Here is a 20,590-nt window from a genome sequence, read left to right on the forward strand (position 1 = left end):
GACAGATACCTTAATTGATGTATTATTTTTTGTAATTGAAATTTTCCCTGCCCTATTATATTAAATTGCCTGATAGGTGTGGGCAACTTAAATTCACGGGCTCTCTGAATTTAATAATTGGAGCAGATCTAGGAGATGGTCGTTAAACTCTGTATGCCTATGAACAAATGATAATTTCGAGTATTTGTTGGAGTATCATTTTCTATATAAATAAAAAACATTCTTGTCTTTATTAATATTTTAAAAAAGTTTTATGTCGTTGGAGCGGGATAAATATGCGTAAAAATCAGAAGAAAAAATAATAATAGCTTTTTGATTTGAGAGTGGCCATCATTGGTTCAAGATAATTCTTTGGAACCTAAACAACATTACAGTATGTTTGGCAACCAGGATTTGGGAGGATTTCATGAGATTTGGATTTCAAAATTCTATTTTTACTGTTTGGCAAGTTGATTCAAGAAAAGAATTCGGATTTGTTTAGAATTTTATGGGATTTCAATGAGTATATTCAAATCCCATGAAATCCTCTTAAATCCTGGTTAACAAACTGACTGTTAAGCAACCAATATATATTTTTATTATTTTTCCGGCGGAAATTATTCCGGAATTCCCAAAACAAAGACAACAACAATAAGAAATATATATTTTTATATATTAATTATAAGATGGTTTCTCTCAAAACCGGGAAATATGACACAGAGATGACCCACGATAGAGACCTGCAGTAAAGGTTTATTGCATGCCAGTAGCAAATCTCGCAATTTTGTGCGCGCATTTTAGCCTATTACTTTTGACCAAACGAAGAAAACAAAGAAGAATTGCAACCTCGAGCATGATATTTTTTAAGGCTGACATGTGTATCACTGCACAAGATCTTGACTTCCAATACTGAACCACGAAGAAAAGTGGTCATTACTATTGATGAAAATTAAAAAGCAGAGCGAGCTTGTTGATGTGTCATATGATTTATATCTCTCCTCATATGTTGAATAGATAAAGATATATTTGACTCTAAAAAAGTTTGGATATCTTTCATTATAATATTATTCGGACCCAGATCTTCCGTATCATCAGTAATTGCACCAATTGTTAGTGAAGAGTCTGAAAAAGATATGAACATCTTTCATCTCAATTCTCAAGTAAAATTCCATACCATGTCGAATAGCGATAAGCTCCGCTCTTTTAACCGATCTGAGATGCCTAACAACACTAGTCATAGCACCTCGAACTGTGCCTTGTGAACCCCTAATCACAGCCCCCACACTATACATATGTTTCGCATCATCGAACCCACCATCCACATCCAACCTCCACTTATTCTGAGCAGGTGGTTAAGCCCAATAAATATTATAATCTGTAATGAATCCCCTTGAGTATGAGATTTTTTTAGAAATCTTTTTTTCCAGAATTCCTACACTATCCTTGTTGGAGTGCGTGAGCGCGAGGACAAATTATCACAAGTTCAATGCCATTACTAACACTTTTTCGGTCGAATTTGTCGCGCAAAATCTGTCTAGTGTTAGTTTACCCAAGTGACATGAATTTCAAGCTATGTGTTATGTTCGAGAATCTACCCGATATACAAAAAAAAGTAACAACTGCGAATTTCACGACACAAAACAAAATGTGAGTAATTTTCTAAAAAGTAGTCTATCCAATGCCACTAATATATGTTCACAAAAAATAATGTTTTCAAAATAACACATGGATTTCCTAAAAATAGAAGAGTATTTGAGTATTTGGATATTGTCAGCACTTTCTCTCGATCATCATCAGCTTACAATCATGGAATGTGACGAATTTGAGTCAGTCTGCTTTTAGGTTTTACCGCATACCATCAATAATTGTTTTAGCAAAATTCGGATCCCATTTCCCTATAAAAGAAAAAAATCCGTATCCGAATCATGACCCGGAGCAGCTGCAAGTTTGGCCCACTTCTTTTTTTTTTCCCCTGAACATTATCCATACATTACTACCTACATAAAAATCCAATCATTGTACGAAAGAAAAATTTCTGGGAACTAAGATGAGGCAGGTGATTAATAAGTTAAGGGGTTGTTTATTTATAAAATTATTATAAATTTTTTTATATTTTATAATAATAATTTTATTTTCCACTCATATTTTTCTCTTGGAAGATTAAATTTTTTTCTTGAAATCCTTATCCTCACCAATAATTGTAGTGCAAATGAGTCTCTTTTAGACTTTGGCCACAAATTTTCATCTAAGATATATATAGTTTTTCCAAGTGACTTGCCAAATTTCGAATTTCAAATCAAAATTCGATACTTTCAAAAAGAATTAACGTGAGACCGTTGCACAAAATTTAAAAAAATGAGTAAGAAAGACAATAAATAATAATCAAATAAAAGATAGAGTTGAAAATTTATGCCACTGACTGCTCAATATTATTACTTCATTTTTTTTTCTTCAATAAAAAAGACTAAACAATTAACAACGCTAAGCCTAAATCAAACAAAATAATGACTATAAAAAACCTCTTCGTGTCTCCCATACTTACTCCCCCAATTACTCACTTGCTCCACTCGCCTCAACTCCTCCCCTTCTCTTCTCTTCTCTTCTATCTGCTCACGACGCTACAGTGAATAAGCATTCATTGGCTCGAACTAAGAGCAGAAACACCAGAGTGCAAGAGAAGGGGGTGTGTCGCCTCGGTTCTTGAAAATCTTCTGTCACATTTGTGCTGCCAAGTTCCCTTTTTCGAATATATTCTTGGATTTGAAAACAGGCACAAGAAGTTAGCAGATCTATAGGTTTTGTTCAGATGTAGCATATAGCAGAGAGAGATTGAAAAACAGAATATCCCCCCCTCCCTTTTTTTTTTCCTTCTACATTCCCCTGTTTCTTGATTTTTGAAAACTGAAAAATGGCTGAAGTGTCGGAGAACAGTTTTATCCCAGAAGCATTACCGGGATACACTGCAGACATGGCGGGGCAGATTGGTCTTTTGTGGGAGCTAATCAAAGCGCCATTGATCGTTCCATTGCTGAGAATCTCCGTGTACATCTGCCTAGCAATGTCAATCATGGTTTTCATGGAGAGGCTTTACATGGGAGTCGTTATCATTCTCGTGAAGCTTTTCTGGAAAAAGCCTGACAAAAGATACAAATGGGAGCCGATGAAAGACGATTTGGAGATGGGAAATGGCGCTTTCCCTATGGTTCTAGTTCAGATCCCCATGTTCAACGAAAAAGAGGCAAGCCTCTGGTTTCATGACTCTCTACTTTCTTCACACACACACACACAGAGAGAAAGATGGATATGCTTGAAGAGAAAAAAAAAACACATTTGTTTGATTCTTTGCAGGTTTACAAGATCTCCATTGGTGCTGCGTGTAATCTTTCATGGCCTGCTGATAGGCTGGTGATTCAAGTTCTGGACGATTCCACTGATCTTCTCATCAAGGTACAATACATGATTGAGTAATCTTTTTCTCTGTCGTTTCATCCATTAATCCATACAAGGGCTGTTCCATTGTGGTGTACTTTGCAGCTGTAGATTTATAGAAATTATACATTTTCATGTAATGACACACATTCATGCACCTATATTATATTATTATAAGAATTTTTGGAGGGTTCTATGCAAAAGTTGGACCACATTAACTTAACTCAATCGAAAGGAGGCCAAAGGTGAAGGCTTGAATTTCATATATTTTGAGACAGAATTTTATACATTTTCATGAAATCATGTATAAATTTGAAATGCTGTACAGTAGATGATTAGTTGTCATAAATTGGTCCGTTAAACGTAAAGCACAGCCGTTGTATAGGACAAGGTTTAAACTGAATTAAACGTTGTAGGATATAGTAGAGAAAGAATGCATAAGGTGGGCAAGTAAAGGCATCAATATCCGTTACCAAATTAGAGAGACAAGGGGAGGTTACAAAGCCGGAGCTCTTAAAGAAGGCCTGAAACACGATTACGTCAAAGAATGCGACTACGTCGTCATTTTCGACGCGGATTTCCGACCGGAGCCCGACTTTCTCCGGCGGTCAGTTCCTTTCCTGATTCACAATCCTGATATTGCCCTTGTTCAAGGCCGTTGGAGGTTCGGTAAGCATCAAATCTAAGTCGTACGTTTGTGAGTAAAACAAAATTTAAAATACACTTTCTCTTGTTGTTTAGCTTGGTAAATCTTTTTCTGCTAAAGTGTGACATTCAAGATGCTTTTCCTTCAATTACTACAGCATGCAAGAGTGTCGGTGGTGGAAACATGCATGAATATAGTGTGTCGGTGGACTTATTATGAGCATGCCTTAAAATTTTGTTTACTATTTCAACTTCTAGATATTAAAGTTGTTATTTAGATTTTGACAAAAACTTACGTGAGACGGTCTCACATGTCGTATTTTGTGAGACAGATCTCTTATTTGGATCATACATGAAAAAGTATTACTTTTTATGCTAAGATTATTACTTTCTATTGTGAATATCGGTAAAGTTGACCCGTCTCATAGATAAAGATTCGTGACGTGTCACAAAAGAGTTACTCTTAGAATTTAACTCTTAATATTAGTTACTTACATTATTTATTTATTTATTTATTATTGAAATCCATTCGTATTTAGAAATTTTGAAGTAGTATCAAATTATTCAAAAGCTCAAAAGGACAAAATCTAATTGTTTTGAATTTGCGTGGGCTGCTGCTTTTTAATGATATTCTGTCCGATATCTAAGCAGCAAGTGTGATCTATTTAGACCCTCTTCCTTGACTGACGGAGTGGGGGGCCGTTAGCGCCCTGTATCATCTCATCTGAGACACTTAAGTTTGTCTAATTGGCGCCCTGTATCATCTCATCTGAGACACTTAAGTTTGTCTAATTGGCGCCACACATCACGGCGTCAGGACCCAACTCTTTTCAAATTGGCGGAATATTTATATTTCCCGTATGCTTAATTATGCCAAAAGTCAATATTCTTTAGAAAACATTTTCTCTTGAATTTGTGTACGTGATAAAATGTTAAATCAAAATGCAACTGTAAATCTGTTGTAATATATTCGTAGGTATTAGTCACGGAACTCTTGGACTTATGCCACTGACGTTTCAACAACTAATAGACGGAAAAAAAAAGACGAAATCTCGAGTTCAAGACGTATAATAATAAACATTTATCCCATGATATATTTTTTATAAGAAACCATATATGTAAGTATTTGATCTTATTGTTTTAATGATTATTGGGGAATAAAAGTTAAAGTTGGTCAAAAGGTCAACCACGAGGTGGAGGGCAGGGCTGTAATTCACCGCCCCCTATTTCGGAAACTGTTCTGTGCCGACAATATTTTGTATGACATCTTGGGTTTGTTGACTGTAAAGTCACGTGCTGTCAGAAATCTTGAGTCTCTTTTCTTGCTTATGTTTGGAACGTGGGTCACATTGGCTGATGATACGTTTCTTGAAAAACTGGATTACCTTTTTCCGAAAAATTTGGACCGTAAAACATGAGTTTTTTTTTTACTGGAAATACAGATGTCGTTATTTTTTTGAACGTGGATAAATTTTACAGTGAATGCGAACGAATGCATGCTGACAAGAATGCAGGAGATGTCATTGGACTACCATTTTACAGTCGAGCAAGAAGTGGGATCATCCACTCATGCCTTCTTTGGCTTTAATGGTATGGTAACTCAACAATGATACAATCATGCTTAATTATATATGATTAATTCGATAATGAATTTAATTAGCTTTTGCTCCATTAAAGTTATATATACGTCACAAAACTTGATTAATTTACAAACATAATAATTTTATTTTGAACTATAATTGCAGGAACCGGTGGAATATGGAGGATTGCGGCGATAAACGAGGCAGGAGGGTGGAAAGACAGAACCACAGTGGAAGACATGGATCTTGCTATTCGAGCTGGTCTTAAGGGTTGGAAATTTGTGTACTTGGGAGACCTCCAGGTATTGTATCAACTTAAAATCAAATCTACGTACTCTTGTTGATTTAATAATCTTTTTTATGTATATAATTATTATAGGTTAAAAGTGAGCTTCCGAGTACTTTTAAAGCTTTTCGATTCCAGCAGCATAGATGGTCTTGTGGTCCGGCAAATTTATTTAGAAAAATGGTGCTAGATATTGTGTGGAACAAGGTAATTTATTTTGCAATAATCTTTACTTAAATCGACATTTTGTGTAAGATAACTGGACAAGAACTCACCCTTTTGTTTTGTGCTAATCTTTTGCAGAAAGTTTCGTTGTACAAGAAGTTTTATGTGATCTATAGCTTCTTCTTTGTCCGAAAGATCATCGCTCACTTCTTCACTTTCTTCTTCTATTGCGTGGTTTTGCCATTGTCAATTCTAATCCCAGAAGTCGAGGTCCCGAAATGGGGAGCTATTTACATTCCATGCATCATAACAGCCCTTAACTCAGTCGGAACCCCAAGGTATACACATCTATATGTACAGCAAAAATACTATTTGCTAATGGTTTCAACACAAACTGGAGCTTCTCTTTAATTTCCTGTGTGTATGCTATGATCTCACATTGACACCGCAAGAAATTGTGAAGTGGTTAAGAAGTTTCTGAGGCTTGTTTTTTTGAGATTAACCCTCTTCACTTGTATTTATGGTCTCATCGTGAATTTATCTAAAGTGCTATGATGCTAATGTCCGCATGACTTATTCATCAGACTTGGGTGATTTTCAGGTCATTCCATTTGTTGTTCTATTGGGTTCTTTTTGAGAATGTGATGTCGTTTCACCGGACCAAGGCCACGTTCATCGGGTTGTTGGAAGCAAAGCGAGTTAACGAATGGGTAGTCACTGAAAAACTTGGTGATGCACTTAAGAACAAATCCAATAGTAAACAAGCTGCACCTAAGAAACAGCTGTTAAAATTCCTCGGAGACAGGTAAAACATCTCGAAACTTCAGATTAGATTGTTGTAACTTCTGTGCCTCTACACCTCCCCTGCTAATCGAATCCTACTTGCTTAAATATGTTCGTCTCTTCTACAGAATACAGATGCACGAACTTGGATTCGCCTTGTTTCTTTTCGTCTGTGGGTGCTACGACTTCTTGTACGGAAAGAACTGCTATTTCATATACTTATTCCTTCAAGTCATCACCTTTACCATTGCGGGATTTGGGTATATTGGCACCATAGTCCCAAGTTCTTGACAGCAGAGCAGTGTCTTCACAATTCAGCTTTCAATTCTACACAAAATATGTATACAAGAGTTGTGCTTTTTTTGGACCAAAAGCCAACCAGGTCCTGTATTCAGGACAAAAACATAAATAGAAAGTGCAAGGTTTTTATTTCAGTCAGATTTCTATTGCTGATCGTGGCCAAAAGAATTGCCAGAAGATGCAGCAAGTTATGCATTCAAGAAAGATTGAAGGAGCATAAAGATAATATATGTAGTGCTTAAATATATATATATATAGTGGTTGTACTTTTCGTGTGAAATTGTGTTTCAGTTTTGTCAACTTATTGCACAAGTGTAAACTTTTCTTTCCTGAGCTTTTAGATGAAATAAGATGGCCATACTTAAAATTGGTCATATTGTAATATTTACTCTCATCTTTTGCTAAGCTCATATATCGTTATCTTTCAAGATGATGGATCAAGTCTACTATATCCCTTTGTTCTTGTTGTAATCCCAAATGCTAGACTTTGAACGTGCAATGAATCGCTTAAACTTGCTTTATACAAGATTTTCTCCAGAGCGATCTCTCCAAGTTCATATATATTGTTAGTTGTGTCACATAGGTTGGATAAAATATCTGAAAGTTGTATATATGGTCTTGGACAATCCTCCCCCTTGAGCTAGCTTTTGGGGTTGAGTTAGGTCCAAGTTCCAATCTTAACATGATATCATAACTCAGGTTCCACCATTATGTGTTGGACTACCATAGTTGGGTCACTTGTTCTGCTATGGTCTTGAACAATCCTCTCTCATTGAGCTAGCTTTTTATTAGATATACTCGCTTAGTTAGTTCATTAGAGTTTCGGTTAATCAGTGAGTTAGTTAGTTAGTTGGTTAAATACATGAACACACATAAAAGGCCCGATCTGTATCAAAGACTGTAAGTTTTGATTCATTTTTCTGATATACAAAATAGTTTCGTGCATCTCGCAATATGGTATCAGAGCTTCCGCGCCGGAAATGTCACTCGCAGCTTCAACTGTCGATTCTTATGCATTAATCGTCTGATCTTGGTGAGTCTATTTTCTCTTCCAGATAGTCAGATTATTCATCTACTTCCAGTGAAAGATCTCCCATGGCGCATGGAAATATGTCTGAATTTCCTCGATTAGGCAGTCACTCTGCCATAGATGATCCAATGAGCCCGTACTTCTTGCATCATTCCGATAATCCGGGCCTCACATTGGTTTCGCAACCTCTGACCGGAGACAATTACGCCTCTTGGAGCAGAGCCATGAGAATTGCATTATCAGTAAAAAACAAGCTGGGATTTGTGGACGGGACAATTGTGAAACCATCAGAGACACATCTCCTTAGTTTCTGGATTAGAAACAACAATATTGTAATATCTTGGATCCTCAATTCCGTCTCCAAAGATATTTCTGCAAGTATTCTCTTCTCCGAATCCGCATCCAACATATGGGATGATCTCAAGGAACGTTTTCAACAAAGTGATGGTCCCAGAATTTTTCAATTGCGACGTGATCTCGTGACCTTGCGCCAAGATCAACTTTCTGTAAGTGTATATTTCACAAAACTCAAAGCTCTATGGGAATAATTCATTTTCGTCCAATGTGTAGCTGTGGTAAATGCATTTGTGAAGGGGTAAAGAAGTTGGACGATCACATTCATATGGAATATGTCATGACTTTTCTTATGGGACTCAATGATTCTTTTGCCCAAATTCGAAGTCAGGTGCTATTAATTGATCCTCTTCCCCCTATCAACTGGGTTTTTTTCTTTGGTTGTTCAAGAAGAAAGGCAACGAACAATAGGCACACATGTCACAAATCCTACTTCTACAGGAGATATGGCATTTGCGCTCAAGAATGATCAACCACAGAAACATGCCCAAGGTCGAGGACCAGTGAGGTTTCCAAAGGAAAGACCATTTTGCACAAAATGCAATATTCATGGCCATACAGTGGATACGTGATATAAGATTCATGGGTATCCTCCAGGATTTAAGCTTCGAAGGACACCCACACCTCGATACACAGCGGCTAATGCAAACCAAGTGTCTGAAACACGTGGTTCCTCAGGACATGTTCCCACCAGTGATGGTCCATCTCCGAGTCTACTTCAAGGATTCAACAATGAGCAGCTACACCAGTTGAGACAACTATTTGATCAGCAGATATCTTCACTTGACAAACGTGTTACTACTCCTATCAATAATTCAGAAACCGCACACACCACAGGTATATGTTTATCCACATATGTTCCTAATGGTTTATCTTCTCCGTCGTGTTGGGTTATTGACTCCGGAGCATCCAGACATATTTGCTCGTATGCATCATTATTTAATTCCCTACACCCTGTCAATGGATCCACCGTTACTCTACCGAATCACACAACCATTGAGGTTAAGTTTTGCGGCAGCATTACACTTAGTGAACATTTAATTCTTGAAGATGTCATGTTTATCCCACACTTCAAGTTCAATCTACTGTCTGTCAGCTCCCTACTTGCCAATACTACGTCTATGATCAGTTTTTATCGAAATTCATTCATTGTCCAGGAGGCGACCACGAGGAAGATGATTGGCAATGGTAGGAAAGTTGAGGGACTCTATGTTCTGGATACAAGCTCGGGTCTTCAAAACAATTCCATCAATCAAGTTTCGGTGGAAACGTGGCACAATCGTCTTGGACATCCGTCTGTTCAAGTACTTCATACCTTAAAAGACCAGTTACAATACAAAGAAGGCCACTTAGATAAGTGTAAATCTTGCCTCATTTGTCCAATAGCTAAGCAACGACGCCTTGCATTTGTATCTCATCATCATATGTCTGATTCCCCTTTTGATCTTGTTCATTGTGATGTCTGGGGACCATACAATGTTGCAACGATTAATAATCAACGATATTTCCTAACCTTGGTAGATGATTGCACTAGATTCACATGGGTATTTTTACTGTCACACAAGTCCGATGCTTCTAGAGTTGTCACTCAATTTTACACTATGGTTCATACTCAATTTCATAAAAAGATCAAGGCATTTCGTACAGATAATGCCAAGGAACTTGCTTTCACAGATTTGTGTGTGGCAAGAGGCATCATCCATCAATTATCATGTGTCCAGACACCACAACAGAATTCTGTGGTTGAGAGAAAACACCAACATCTTCTTAATGTTGCCAGAGCCTTATTCTTTCAATCCCATGCAGCTGCTGAACTTTGGGGTGAGTGTGTGTTGACAGCAACCTATTTGATCAACCGGGTACCATCTCATACAACCCACAACAAGTCTCCTTATGAGTTACTCTATCGCAAGGCATTCGATTATTCCTTGATACGCACCTTTGGCTGTCTAGCATTTGCCTCTACTTTGGCTGCTCACCGTGACAAGTTCTCGCCCAGAGCTCAGGCATGTGTTTTCTTAGGCTATCCTTCCAACATCAAGGGATACAAATTGCTGGACATCAATACCAAAGAAATATTTGTTTCACGGGACGTCACCTTCCATGAAACTGCATTCCCATTCAAAACGATTATGTCCAAGCTTCATATTGATCCCTTTCCTGAGGTGGTTCTCCCACTATCATTGGATACATCGCGTATTGACTCTGTCACTCCAACTTTGGTTGAGCCTCAAACATCAAATGACTCCAACATCACTCTGCCACTGGTTCCAACTTCAACTCCAACAGTGTCTATGCCCCATCGCACATCATCTAGACACTCTCAACCTCCCTCATATCTTCGTGACTATCATTGCAACTTATTGCAATCCAAGACCCAGCTGCGTTCTAAGTTCCCATATCATTTAAGTTCCTATATCTCATATGATTCTTTATCACCTTCATATCGAAACCTCGCACTCAATGTATCTTCAAATTTTGAACCCCAATATTTTCATCAAGCTAAACATCTTCCTCAATGGCAAGCAGCCATGAAAGATGAACTTGATGCCATGGAAGCAAATCACACATGGTCTATAGTTCCCCTACCACCAGGAAAACATGCCATCGGCTGTCGATGGGTGTACAAGATTAAGTATGCGTCCAATGGATCGATTGATAGACATAAAGCACGTCTTGTCGCCAAAGGATACACACAACAAGAAGGTATTGATTTCTTCGAAACCTTTTCTCCCGTGGCCAAGTTAGCTACTGTCAAAGTCTTATTAGCTCTTGCGGCCAGCCACCAATGGAATCTTGCTCAGCTAGACGTCAACAACGCATTCCTCAATGGCGACCTATTGGAGGAAGTTTATATGGATTTACCCCTTGGCTATATCCCTCAAGTTCCAGTTATTACTTCATCGCCCAAACTTGTCTGCAAGCTTCATAAGTCACTCTATGGGCTTCGTCAAGCATCTCGGCAGTGGTACACTAAATTTTCCCGCGCCCTACTTCAATCGGGTTTTACTCAATCACAATCTGATCATACGCTATTCACTAAAGGCGTGGGATCTTCATTCATTGCCCTGCTGGTTTACGTCGATGACATTATTATCGCAGGGCCATCCTCTAATCTTATTCAGGCCCTCAAGACTCATCATCAGGGACAATTTAAGCTCAAGGACTTGGGGTCTCTTAAGTATTTTCTTGGTCTTGAAATTGCCAGATCACAAAGTGGTATTTGTTTCTTACAACGTCAATACACTCTTAAGCTGTTGGAGGATACTGGTTTCTTGGCTGGTAAGCCTACCTCAACGCCAATGGAACCACGCATTCACCTCAACAACACTGATGGAATGCTTTTGACTGATAGTTCCCAATATATTCGCCTCATTGGACGTCTTCTTTATCTCACTTTGTCTCGCCCGGACATCATGTTTGCAGTGCACAAGCTCAGTCAGTTCGTATCTAAGCCTCGCACACCTCATCTATAGGCTATACATCACCTTTTACGTTATCTCAAGGGCACACTAGGACAAGGCATATTTTTCTCGGCCTCATCATCCAATCATTTACGTGCCTTCTCAGATGCGGACTGGGCATCATGTGAGGATACTAGAAAATCTGTTACTGGCTTTTGCATTTTTCTTGGTGATGCATTGATATCTTGGAAAGCCAAGAAACAAGCTACAATTTCACGTTCATCCACAGAAGCTGAATATCGAGCCTTGGCGAGTACAACCAGTGAAATACTTAGGCTCATTCAATTACTTCGTGATTTTACGTCCATACCTCTTCGCTAGCCACATTATTTTGTGATAGTCAATCGGCCATACACATTGCTCATAATCCCGTGTTCCATGAAAGAACCAAACATATAGAAATAGATTGCCACTTTGTTCGAAGTCGCATCCTCGATGGTTCCATCAAATTGCTGCCCATTCGAATCGGCCTCACAACTCGCGGATATGTTCACCAAGCCATTACCATCCTCCACCCTCTCGACATTACTATCCAAGATGTCTATCAAAAACATATATAGTACATCTTGAGGGGGGATATTAGCATATAGTCGCTTAGTTAGTTCATTAGAGCTTCGGTTAATCAGTGAGTTAGTTAGTTAGTTGGTTAAATACATGAACACACATAAAAGGCCCGATCTGTATCAAAGACTGTAAGTTTTGATTCATTTTCTGAATATACAAAATAGTTTCGTGCATCTCGCAATACTTTTGGGATTGAGTTAGAAATCTTAACATATACAACTCTCGGAAATTTTATCTAACCGATGTGGTCAACCAACACTTATAAATTTGTCAAAAGAATATCGGGGAGAAAACATACAATAACAAAAATAATTCTCATATTTTATGAACATGGCGTTAATTTAATGATTTGGTATCCAACCAAAATTAAAGACAAACTTGAATGCTATTAATGTAGTTGCATTATATGAGTACGATAAAACTGGCTCGAGAATGACATTGCATTCTGGTCCATGTTCCCACCTTGAATAGGACATTGCCCCATTTCAAATTCCAAGTAGAAACAATTTTGATTCGAATGTTATCTCTAATTTAAAGTTTGACAAAGAATGGAATGATTAGGATTTAGAACCAAGAAAGAACGTCGGCGTATCGATTTAGCAGATATTGGTGTGGTCATTATTTTAGTTGTATGGCCACTGCAAATGGGTTTCCAAGACTCTTGCTTGTAAAAAAACAAATTCACGTGACATTTGGGGACGAAGTGGGCCGACCCAACTTTAGTTAGTTCAAGTGTCGCCGCCACGGCTGTGCGCTGTCTTAGAGTTAATTCGAATCGGAAACTTGTCCCTCTTACGACACTCCATTATTGACAAGTATTTTATAGCTATTATTAAATATTCGAATGAATAACATTATATATTTATTATCCAATAATAATTATTAAATAAAAGAAATTTCAACTTATTTCGAATCAAATTCTCTCCACACAATTGTATGGGAACATCGAAACCCCGAATGGGACGGAATGCTAGAAAGGTTATGTTGTAAATGATATTCGATTTAATCAGAACAAAAAATGAAAATGAGCATTGCTTGAAGAGGTAATTTATCTTTTAATTTTTGTTCTTTTTTTATAATATTTTACATAAGAGTTTTGTTTTTCTATAATATTGAATTTCTCAAAATTCTAGATTTGATATTTAATATTTTAAAAAAATTGTTTCCTAATAAAATAAATTTTTTACATATTTCAGAATATTTGATGCACAATAGAAGAATGAGATATGCAGAAACAGGGTTAAGACTCGGGACACTTGAAGACAACATTACAAATTGTTGATTGAAAAAGTTGTTTTGTAAACTCGATTTCTTTTCTCGTTATTATTTTGTTCTGAAACATCACACAAGTATGTTCACTTGTGCATAATTATTTTTGTGTTATTTTTAATTAAGTTATTTTTTTGTGTGTTATATTATTCTGTTGTATGTTGTCAGGAAGTATTACATCCGAGACACTACTTATTTTTGATACACACGATCCTTAGTAACAAAAAATTTTCAGTCGAGAAACATGTCATATATGTAAGAAATTGTTTCACGACCGATCCGGAAAACTCTATTGTCAATTTTGTTTATTTCGGTTTTTTACATCCTTCTTTTTTTCCTTTCCTTTTTAAAATTTAAATTGCATATAAAATATTCCTAGTGAATATAAAAATCTCAAGCCCAGGGGTTTGGGAATCTTGAAGAGAGTCGGTCCAATAGCAGCGAAAATAGTACATTCGAGAGGCGATACTAATGCTAAAACATGAATTGCAATATTTAGCCGCGAGAAGATGTCATTGTCTCAAATTATTAACTACACAAGTAATAATATATTTAATTCTAATGTAAAAATTACTCGAAATTAACTGTACAAGTACTTGTCGGATCATATCTATTATATAAGCTTATTGTTAGTATTCTCTCATTGCATTGGTGGTATATTATAATTCTCATCGATTGCATTTTGATTGATGAATTTCATATCAATATATTTCAAATTTATTTTTATAGTTTCAGATAAGTAAGAATATGATCTTCAAATTCATAACTTCCATGTTTATATATATAGTGTTACATGTTAAATATGATGTATTTCAATTTCACTAATAATTAAAACATTTGAAATTTATATTATTTTGTATAACTAACTATGTAAATATGTAAAATATGAATTTAAGATTTAATATATTGTTTCATTTTTAACAATAAAAATATAATCAAAATTCATAAATTTCGAATTCATCTTTCCAAATGTAAACTCAAGTTTCTTATAACCGATTTAGTTTTTGGTTCAATTTCGGAGAACTAAAATTTAGATAATTGGATTTTAATGCTAAAAAAAATTGATGATAGGACTCACCAAATCATGAAATTGAATAAAGTTAAGATGCTAGATTCGGGATCTAAAGAATTTAAATAAGTATCCAGGCCATCAATAATTTAGTTTTTTTTCCATTTTGAAGAAAATAAAAAGCAAACCCAAAAGGATCCATTTCGATATCATTTTTTTCTGGGGGCATAATGGTTACCTCTCGAGAAACACATTGTCTTGAATGAAGATAAATTAAGTACAAGAACACGTAAACAAAAATGAAATACTAATTCATGGCGGATTTTCCCAAAAATGTAATAGGGTAATAGGGTAAAGAAGATTCTTGATTCTAAACATTCAAAAATTTAAGAAAACTTAAACCAAAACATCAATTAGCCAGATTTCTTGTGGTATATGATGCGGTGCAACCGCAGGTGGAACAGAAGAGTACTCTTTGAGAGGGAGGAGCTAAATGCAGAAGAAGTGACAGTTTAGGAAGATGAAGATGGATGGCACTATAGCTTCTTTCATTTGCGAGACATGCGGCCATTCGACTTCTTGTTCTTTCCATTTGGTTTATTGGAAGCTGGACCTTTTCCAGGTTTTTTTGAAGGTAAAGGAATGGCATCATGGGCAGTCTTGTTACCTACACAATATTTACGTAGTACTGTGTTTATCTTTGAGATACACACGGTAGTGTAATTTTTAATAGAGGACAAGTTTAATGGTGTATTTTTTGAACTAATCGCTGTTCGAGACATGCTCAAGTACATGCAATGGCCCTGTTTACAGCAAAAAAAAGGATAAAGATGAAACCTGTTTTGTTAGGAGTGGAAGGTTTAGCTTTCTTGTTTAAAACAGGAGCTTTTTGTGCAGAATCAGCTGGCCTTTTCTTGGTCTGCTGTGCCTTTATAAAGAGAAATTAGCAAATTCTTATCATATCAATCATGGCAGAAATACATGAGCTGGTACCTTCGACGGTTCTTCTTCTTCGCTGGAAAAACTCCCATCCATGTCATCTTCAGAATCCTGAACACCAACTCCCAGAGTAATCAATGGATAGTTTACATAATACTATGTCTTAAAAAGAGAAAATAGACTAATGTGTGATGTCAAAAAAAAAAACAAATAACAAAGCATACTTCTTCAGAGTCGTCATTAAAATCCTCCCGTGCTGATTTCATAAATGCTATCTCATCATCAGGATCAGATTTACTGTCATCCTCATCTTCATCGGAGACAGGTAGCCCTTCTTTCTTGTTTCCAGCTTTGGTGGTGGCAGCAGTTTTAGCATCCTTCACATCCCCGAGATTTTGCTTGATATTCCCTAAAATTTTAAAATGACAAAAAAAATGGAGTCATCATTTCTAGGATAAGTTATTATAGTAAAAGCTGTACAGCCTTCTCTAAAAGGGGAATAACTGAGGGTCAGAGAGAGGATTACCAGTTAGAAGTGCGTCCATTGGTTCATCCTCAAATTCATCCGAGAAATCTTCCTCGTCTAAATACAAAGAACAATTGCATTATAATACATAGCTCGAAAATAGAGAGGCTCGGGAACACTTTAATTTCTAAGTTTTCTTCAAATCCCAGACACTCGTACATGCATGTGATAGTTTGTTGCAGCATACAGTAAAAAATGCACTGGCAAAAACATAAATTGAATAGAGGTAGGATGAACAGAATTAGGGAAAACAATCAAAGCAGGATGAGACACCTTAAAACAGGGTTTGACTGCTTACAGGAAGAATAGCAATAACACAATTTATAAATGGGCCAAAAATATGCACCTGAAACTGGATCATCAGCAATATAACCCATAAAGTACACACTTCCGGTTTTGCAGTCGTGTGATAGCTCAAATTCTCTCTCAAATACCAAGTCAAACATCAATTGAGTTCTTTCTTCAGCTGAAAGAGCTCCCAGAACTAAGCTCTTGGCATCAATCGTCAGACGAAGGGGAACATACTTGGCTCCTTTCACATCCTTCACCTCCCCCAATGCTGCCTGCAAACATATGTCAAATTACCAACACTTACAAGCTTATAACGAAAGGCAACTTTATGTCGAAAGAAACAACTCTCACCTGTGAGATATGTATCAATTTGCCAAACTCAGGTTGCACCTTAAGTGGTTCACCAGGTTTGACTTCAACTCCTAGAATTGCAAGAAGACAACAAATTAGAAAAATCACATCAAAAAAAGGAAAAAAAATTAAAGGAAAAAAATACGTATATAAAAATTAATTGATCAATAACAACATGAATTCGAGATGGGACAGTTAGGAACCTTTTGACGGCCATGTTCAAAACAGGCAATTCACCGTTTCATATTAAAACGTGCTATATGTTGCTTCGAATTCAAATCATAAATCCAGATGATTGGAAAAGCAAACAAAAAGAAAAAAGAAATACCCAAAATTAAGAGAATTATGTACAGGCCGATAGAAGGAACTAAATTTTTAAAAAAAAACATTAATTGACAAAACTCGTAGCTCGGTCGGACCCGAAATATTTCAACCACAAAGAGAGCCATCAACTTGATCAAACAGCTTTAATATTTCAAAGAATACCAAAAAAGCTTCAAAGCAAGGGAATGCATACTTATATTCCATAAAAAAAGGTTAAATACTATATAAAATGACAAATAGTTAACCCAAAATTTAACTTGAAACTGCAATTCGAAAGGGGAAACACAATCAACATAACAATGACTGAACATAATACAATTTAACGCAAGTTCATTCAAATCAAACAACCAGGAGCTTACCCCAAAACTCCATTGAACCAAGGCAGAAAAAGCAAGGAAGCTTGCAGAGAGGGGGAGGAAGGAAAAGTTTTCGAGTTCGAAAGAGAAGAGGCGGAGCAAGGGTACGAGGGTTTAAGTAGGGTTTTATAAACAAACGATGCAAGGGTTACGGCAAAACAATTTGCCTTTTGCCCCCTAAGATATATTTGTGTTTAGGCTGTGTTTTAAATATGGATGGGCTTTTTAATTGGGCTTGTTTAAATATAATAATTTCAATTTGCAAAATGACCCCTTGTAAATTTTTACAATTTTTATATTATATCTATTGAGATTTAAATCGACTTAATTCTAAAAAAAAAATTTACAATCATGCAACGCGTACGTCAATGTATTAGGAAGAAAACGACGTGGTACAAAATTGAATAAGTATTGGATTAATTAAAATGACAAAATTGTAGATTGTGAAACTTGCAATAAATAAATATAATGCTATGGTAAAAAAATCATATCACATCTCTAATCATATTTTATAACTATTTCGAAATACTATAAGATATATGCAGATTAAGTTATCTTATATAATAAACTTCCATATTCACTAAAGTCTAAAACTCTAATAAAATACTCATGATCCTCGTTATGGTACATATATATTATTTTATCTCAACTCACGTGACCATCAGAGTGACTTCGCCTTCAAGCAAATCATCATTTATATTATATATACATGAATATTTTTTGGGTGGTTCGATTCTGTTTTATCGAAGAAATTGATTTGTGACTATCGATTCAAAATATTTTAATGGATACAAATTTTCTATACATCAAAATAGCTCTGAGTAATTTACTATTACAAAGGTTATCAGATCTTAAACTGACGTGTTTTTTATTGCACTTAAAAAATTAATTTATATCATCATCATCAAATTATTAAATTTTAACTTGTTTTGGTGTTATGGTCAATTTTTTAAAATATCAACCACAGCCCTTTAAAATTATAAAAGTACTCTATCTTCACTTAAAGGAAAATATGATAAAAATTTATTTTAGTGAATATGTGAATTCTCTTATCATTATCATATTTATTTTTCAAAATTATTAAAACTACTAAAATATTTTATTTAATTTTTATATAAATTTTGAATTTTGAAACGACCTGACTATCTTTTGTTTAATGATAGGTCAGAAAGTACGAATGACATAAAAATGTGAAATTCTAATTATTTTAGTTTGGATATAAAATTTACATTTTCTTCGAAAATAATGCGCACAATCCTAACAAAAGTTATGGTTGACGTTTGACGGTCGTTGTTTGCATTAATCCACCCTAACCAGCGGGTTTCTTTGTTCCACGAGGGAAATTGTTGGCGCGACACAAATTCTATTATTGATTACAAATTTCCATGACCAAGATTACAGCCTTGATTTTTCTGGAAGATTTTCAAATTTTTTAATCAATCAAAAAGTTTTTACAATCTTTTGAATTTAAAAACTTATCCAGATTCTTGAAAACAGAGGTAGTCCTGAATTCTGATCGGTCAGAGCGAAAAATTCATGAAATTGAGCCTAGGCAACCTCTTGTTGCTACCCTTTTCAGCTTCCTTTGAACATCTTGTATTCGACGCTTGACGCCGTGCCACCACTTTCCGCCTCGGCGGACGCCGTGGCCTTTGGGCAGAGAAAGAAGTTTCTTGACCCCAACTCCGATAGCTTAACGTCACGGTCCAAACCTGCAGTTCCGATTTAAAAAAAAACACAGTTAGCTACTTGAATTTGATTGATATTTTTATGGCACATGGAGTTATCTATCAATTACATGTGAAGTTATATGCCGAGACACAATGTACGAAATTCAAATGAACAAAAAACATACTTTCCAAGCTAAACTGGGAGTAATGGAGGTCAAAGCTTGGAGCAACTGTTGAAAGAACAGGCCGGCGTGCCTCCTTGGCGTACTGGAGCAGCGTCGCCGCAATCAAATCCTCCACTGTCGCCTCCGGCGGGATCAACACTTGAACAGGGCCAAGACTCCTCTGTACGGTGATGTTCAGCAGCAACTTGGTCAGCTTCAGCGGCCTCACCATGGCCACCGCTTCATCCGGAGTGTTCCCACCTCTTCTCCTGCCTGCCATCAAGTCCGGCACCGTCCGCGGCCTCGGAAGAATTTCCGCCTCTTCCCCATACCGTCTGCCGTTAAACGACGATGACTTCTCCGACAACCTCCCCCTCTTGTTCTTCTCATGACCTCCATACCGTTGATTAATCTTAGACGACGGCATATGAAATTATATTGCTTGCCCTTTGTCTATAATTGTAGTTAATATATAAATATATATCCTGTGTATGCTTTATAATTATGGGTGGGAATTGCTAGTTGAAAACGGTTCACCTCAGGCGGCGGTAGCGGAAGAAGAGGAGGCGGGGGAAGCCAAGAGCTCGAGGATTCCGGGGCTCGGCGGCGGACATAACCCTACGCCAGGATTGTAATAATTAGGAATGAAGCAAAGGGTTGAGTAAGTAACGAATGTTAGCTAGAAAAGTAAGATAATTGGTTCTTGGGGAAAGGGGGGCTTATATATACATATATGTATATACAGTAAGAAAATGGGAAGAAATTTTATTTTTGAATGAAATATTATCACTAAACGATTCGCAAATATATGTATATACAGTAAGAAAATGGGAAGAGATTTTATTTTTGAATTAAATATTATAATTAAACGATTCGCAGATATCTGTTTATAATTGAGAGAAAATTTTGATTGGTGAAGAAGAGGAGGAAATGCAATTTGGTTATTATTGTTTGATTTATTTTTTATTATTATTTTGATGATGAAACTGGTTATGATTATCATTTGATGTACATTGGATAAATTTTCGAGTTAAATCAATAGTCAACAAACTAGGTTAGGCTGATAAATTACATTGGTTGACAGACCTGTTTGATAAAGTGTTGGTACGAGA

General features: G+C 36.3%; 3 protein-coding genes across 4 annotated transcripts; 1 reads left to right on the forward strand and 2 right to left on the reverse strand.

Annotated features, from left to right (window-relative positions):
* Positions 1–2,503: 2,503 nt before the first annotated feature.
* LOC142553539 (glucomannan 4-beta-mannosyltransferase 2-like) lies at positions 2,504–7,608 on the forward strand. The gene is made up of 9 exons (XM_075663871.1): positions 2,504–3,217; positions 3,328–3,426; positions 3,825–4,077; positions 5,533–5,643; positions 5,799–5,935; positions 6,013–6,126; positions 6,223–6,422; positions 6,686–6,889; positions 6,996–7,608. The coding sequence occupies exons 1-9, from the start codon at positions 2,888–2,890 to the stop codon at positions 7,156–7,158; spliced, it is 1,611 nt and encodes a 536-aa protein (XP_075519986.1). The 5' UTR covers positions 2,504–2,887; the 3' UTR covers positions 7,159–7,608.
* A 7,539-nt stretch (positions 7,609–15,147) lies between these two features.
* LOC142553540 (histone deacetylase HDT1-like) lies at positions 15,148–17,792 on the reverse strand. 2 transcript variants are annotated; one of them, XM_075663873.1, is made up of 8 exons: positions 17,648–17,792; positions 16,965–17,035; positions 16,669–16,885; positions 16,323–16,379; positions 16,021–16,205; positions 15,851–15,907; positions 15,695–15,776; positions 15,148–15,524 (listed from the first exon to the last, which is right to left on the reverse strand). In XM_075663873.1, exons 1-8 carry the CDS (start codon positions 17,658–17,660, stop codon positions 15,406–15,408), a joined length of 801 nt encoding a protein of 266 aa, XP_075519988.1. In that variant the 5' UTR covers positions 17,661–17,792; the 3' UTR covers positions 15,148–15,405. The 2 variants fall into 2 exon arrangements, with proteins under 2 accessions (XP_075519988.1, XP_075519987.1); XM_075663872.1 differs by having other exon boundaries at positions 15,695–15,785; positions 17,648–17,791.
* Positions 17,793–18,997: 1,205 nt separating this feature from the next.
* Positions 18,998–20,182, reverse strand: LOC142553541 (uncharacterized). Its single transcript, XM_075663874.1, has 2 exons — positions 19,500–20,182; positions 18,998–19,356 (listed from the first exon to the last, which is right to left on the reverse strand). The coding sequence occupies exons 1-2, from the start codon at positions 19,903–19,905 to the stop codon at positions 19,220–19,222; spliced, it is 543 nt and encodes a 180-aa protein (XP_075519989.1). The 5' UTR covers positions 19,906–20,182; the 3' UTR covers positions 18,998–19,219.
* Positions 20,183–20,590: the final 408 nt, after the last annotated feature.

Source organism: Primulina tabacum, chromosome 8, assembly GCF_025594145.1.
Source record: "Primulina tabacum isolate GXHZ01 chromosome 8, ASM2559414v2, whole genome shotgun sequence".
Taxonomy (NCBI): domain Eukaryota; kingdom Viridiplantae; phylum Streptophyta; class Magnoliopsida; order Lamiales; family Gesneriaceae; genus Primulina; species Primulina tabacum.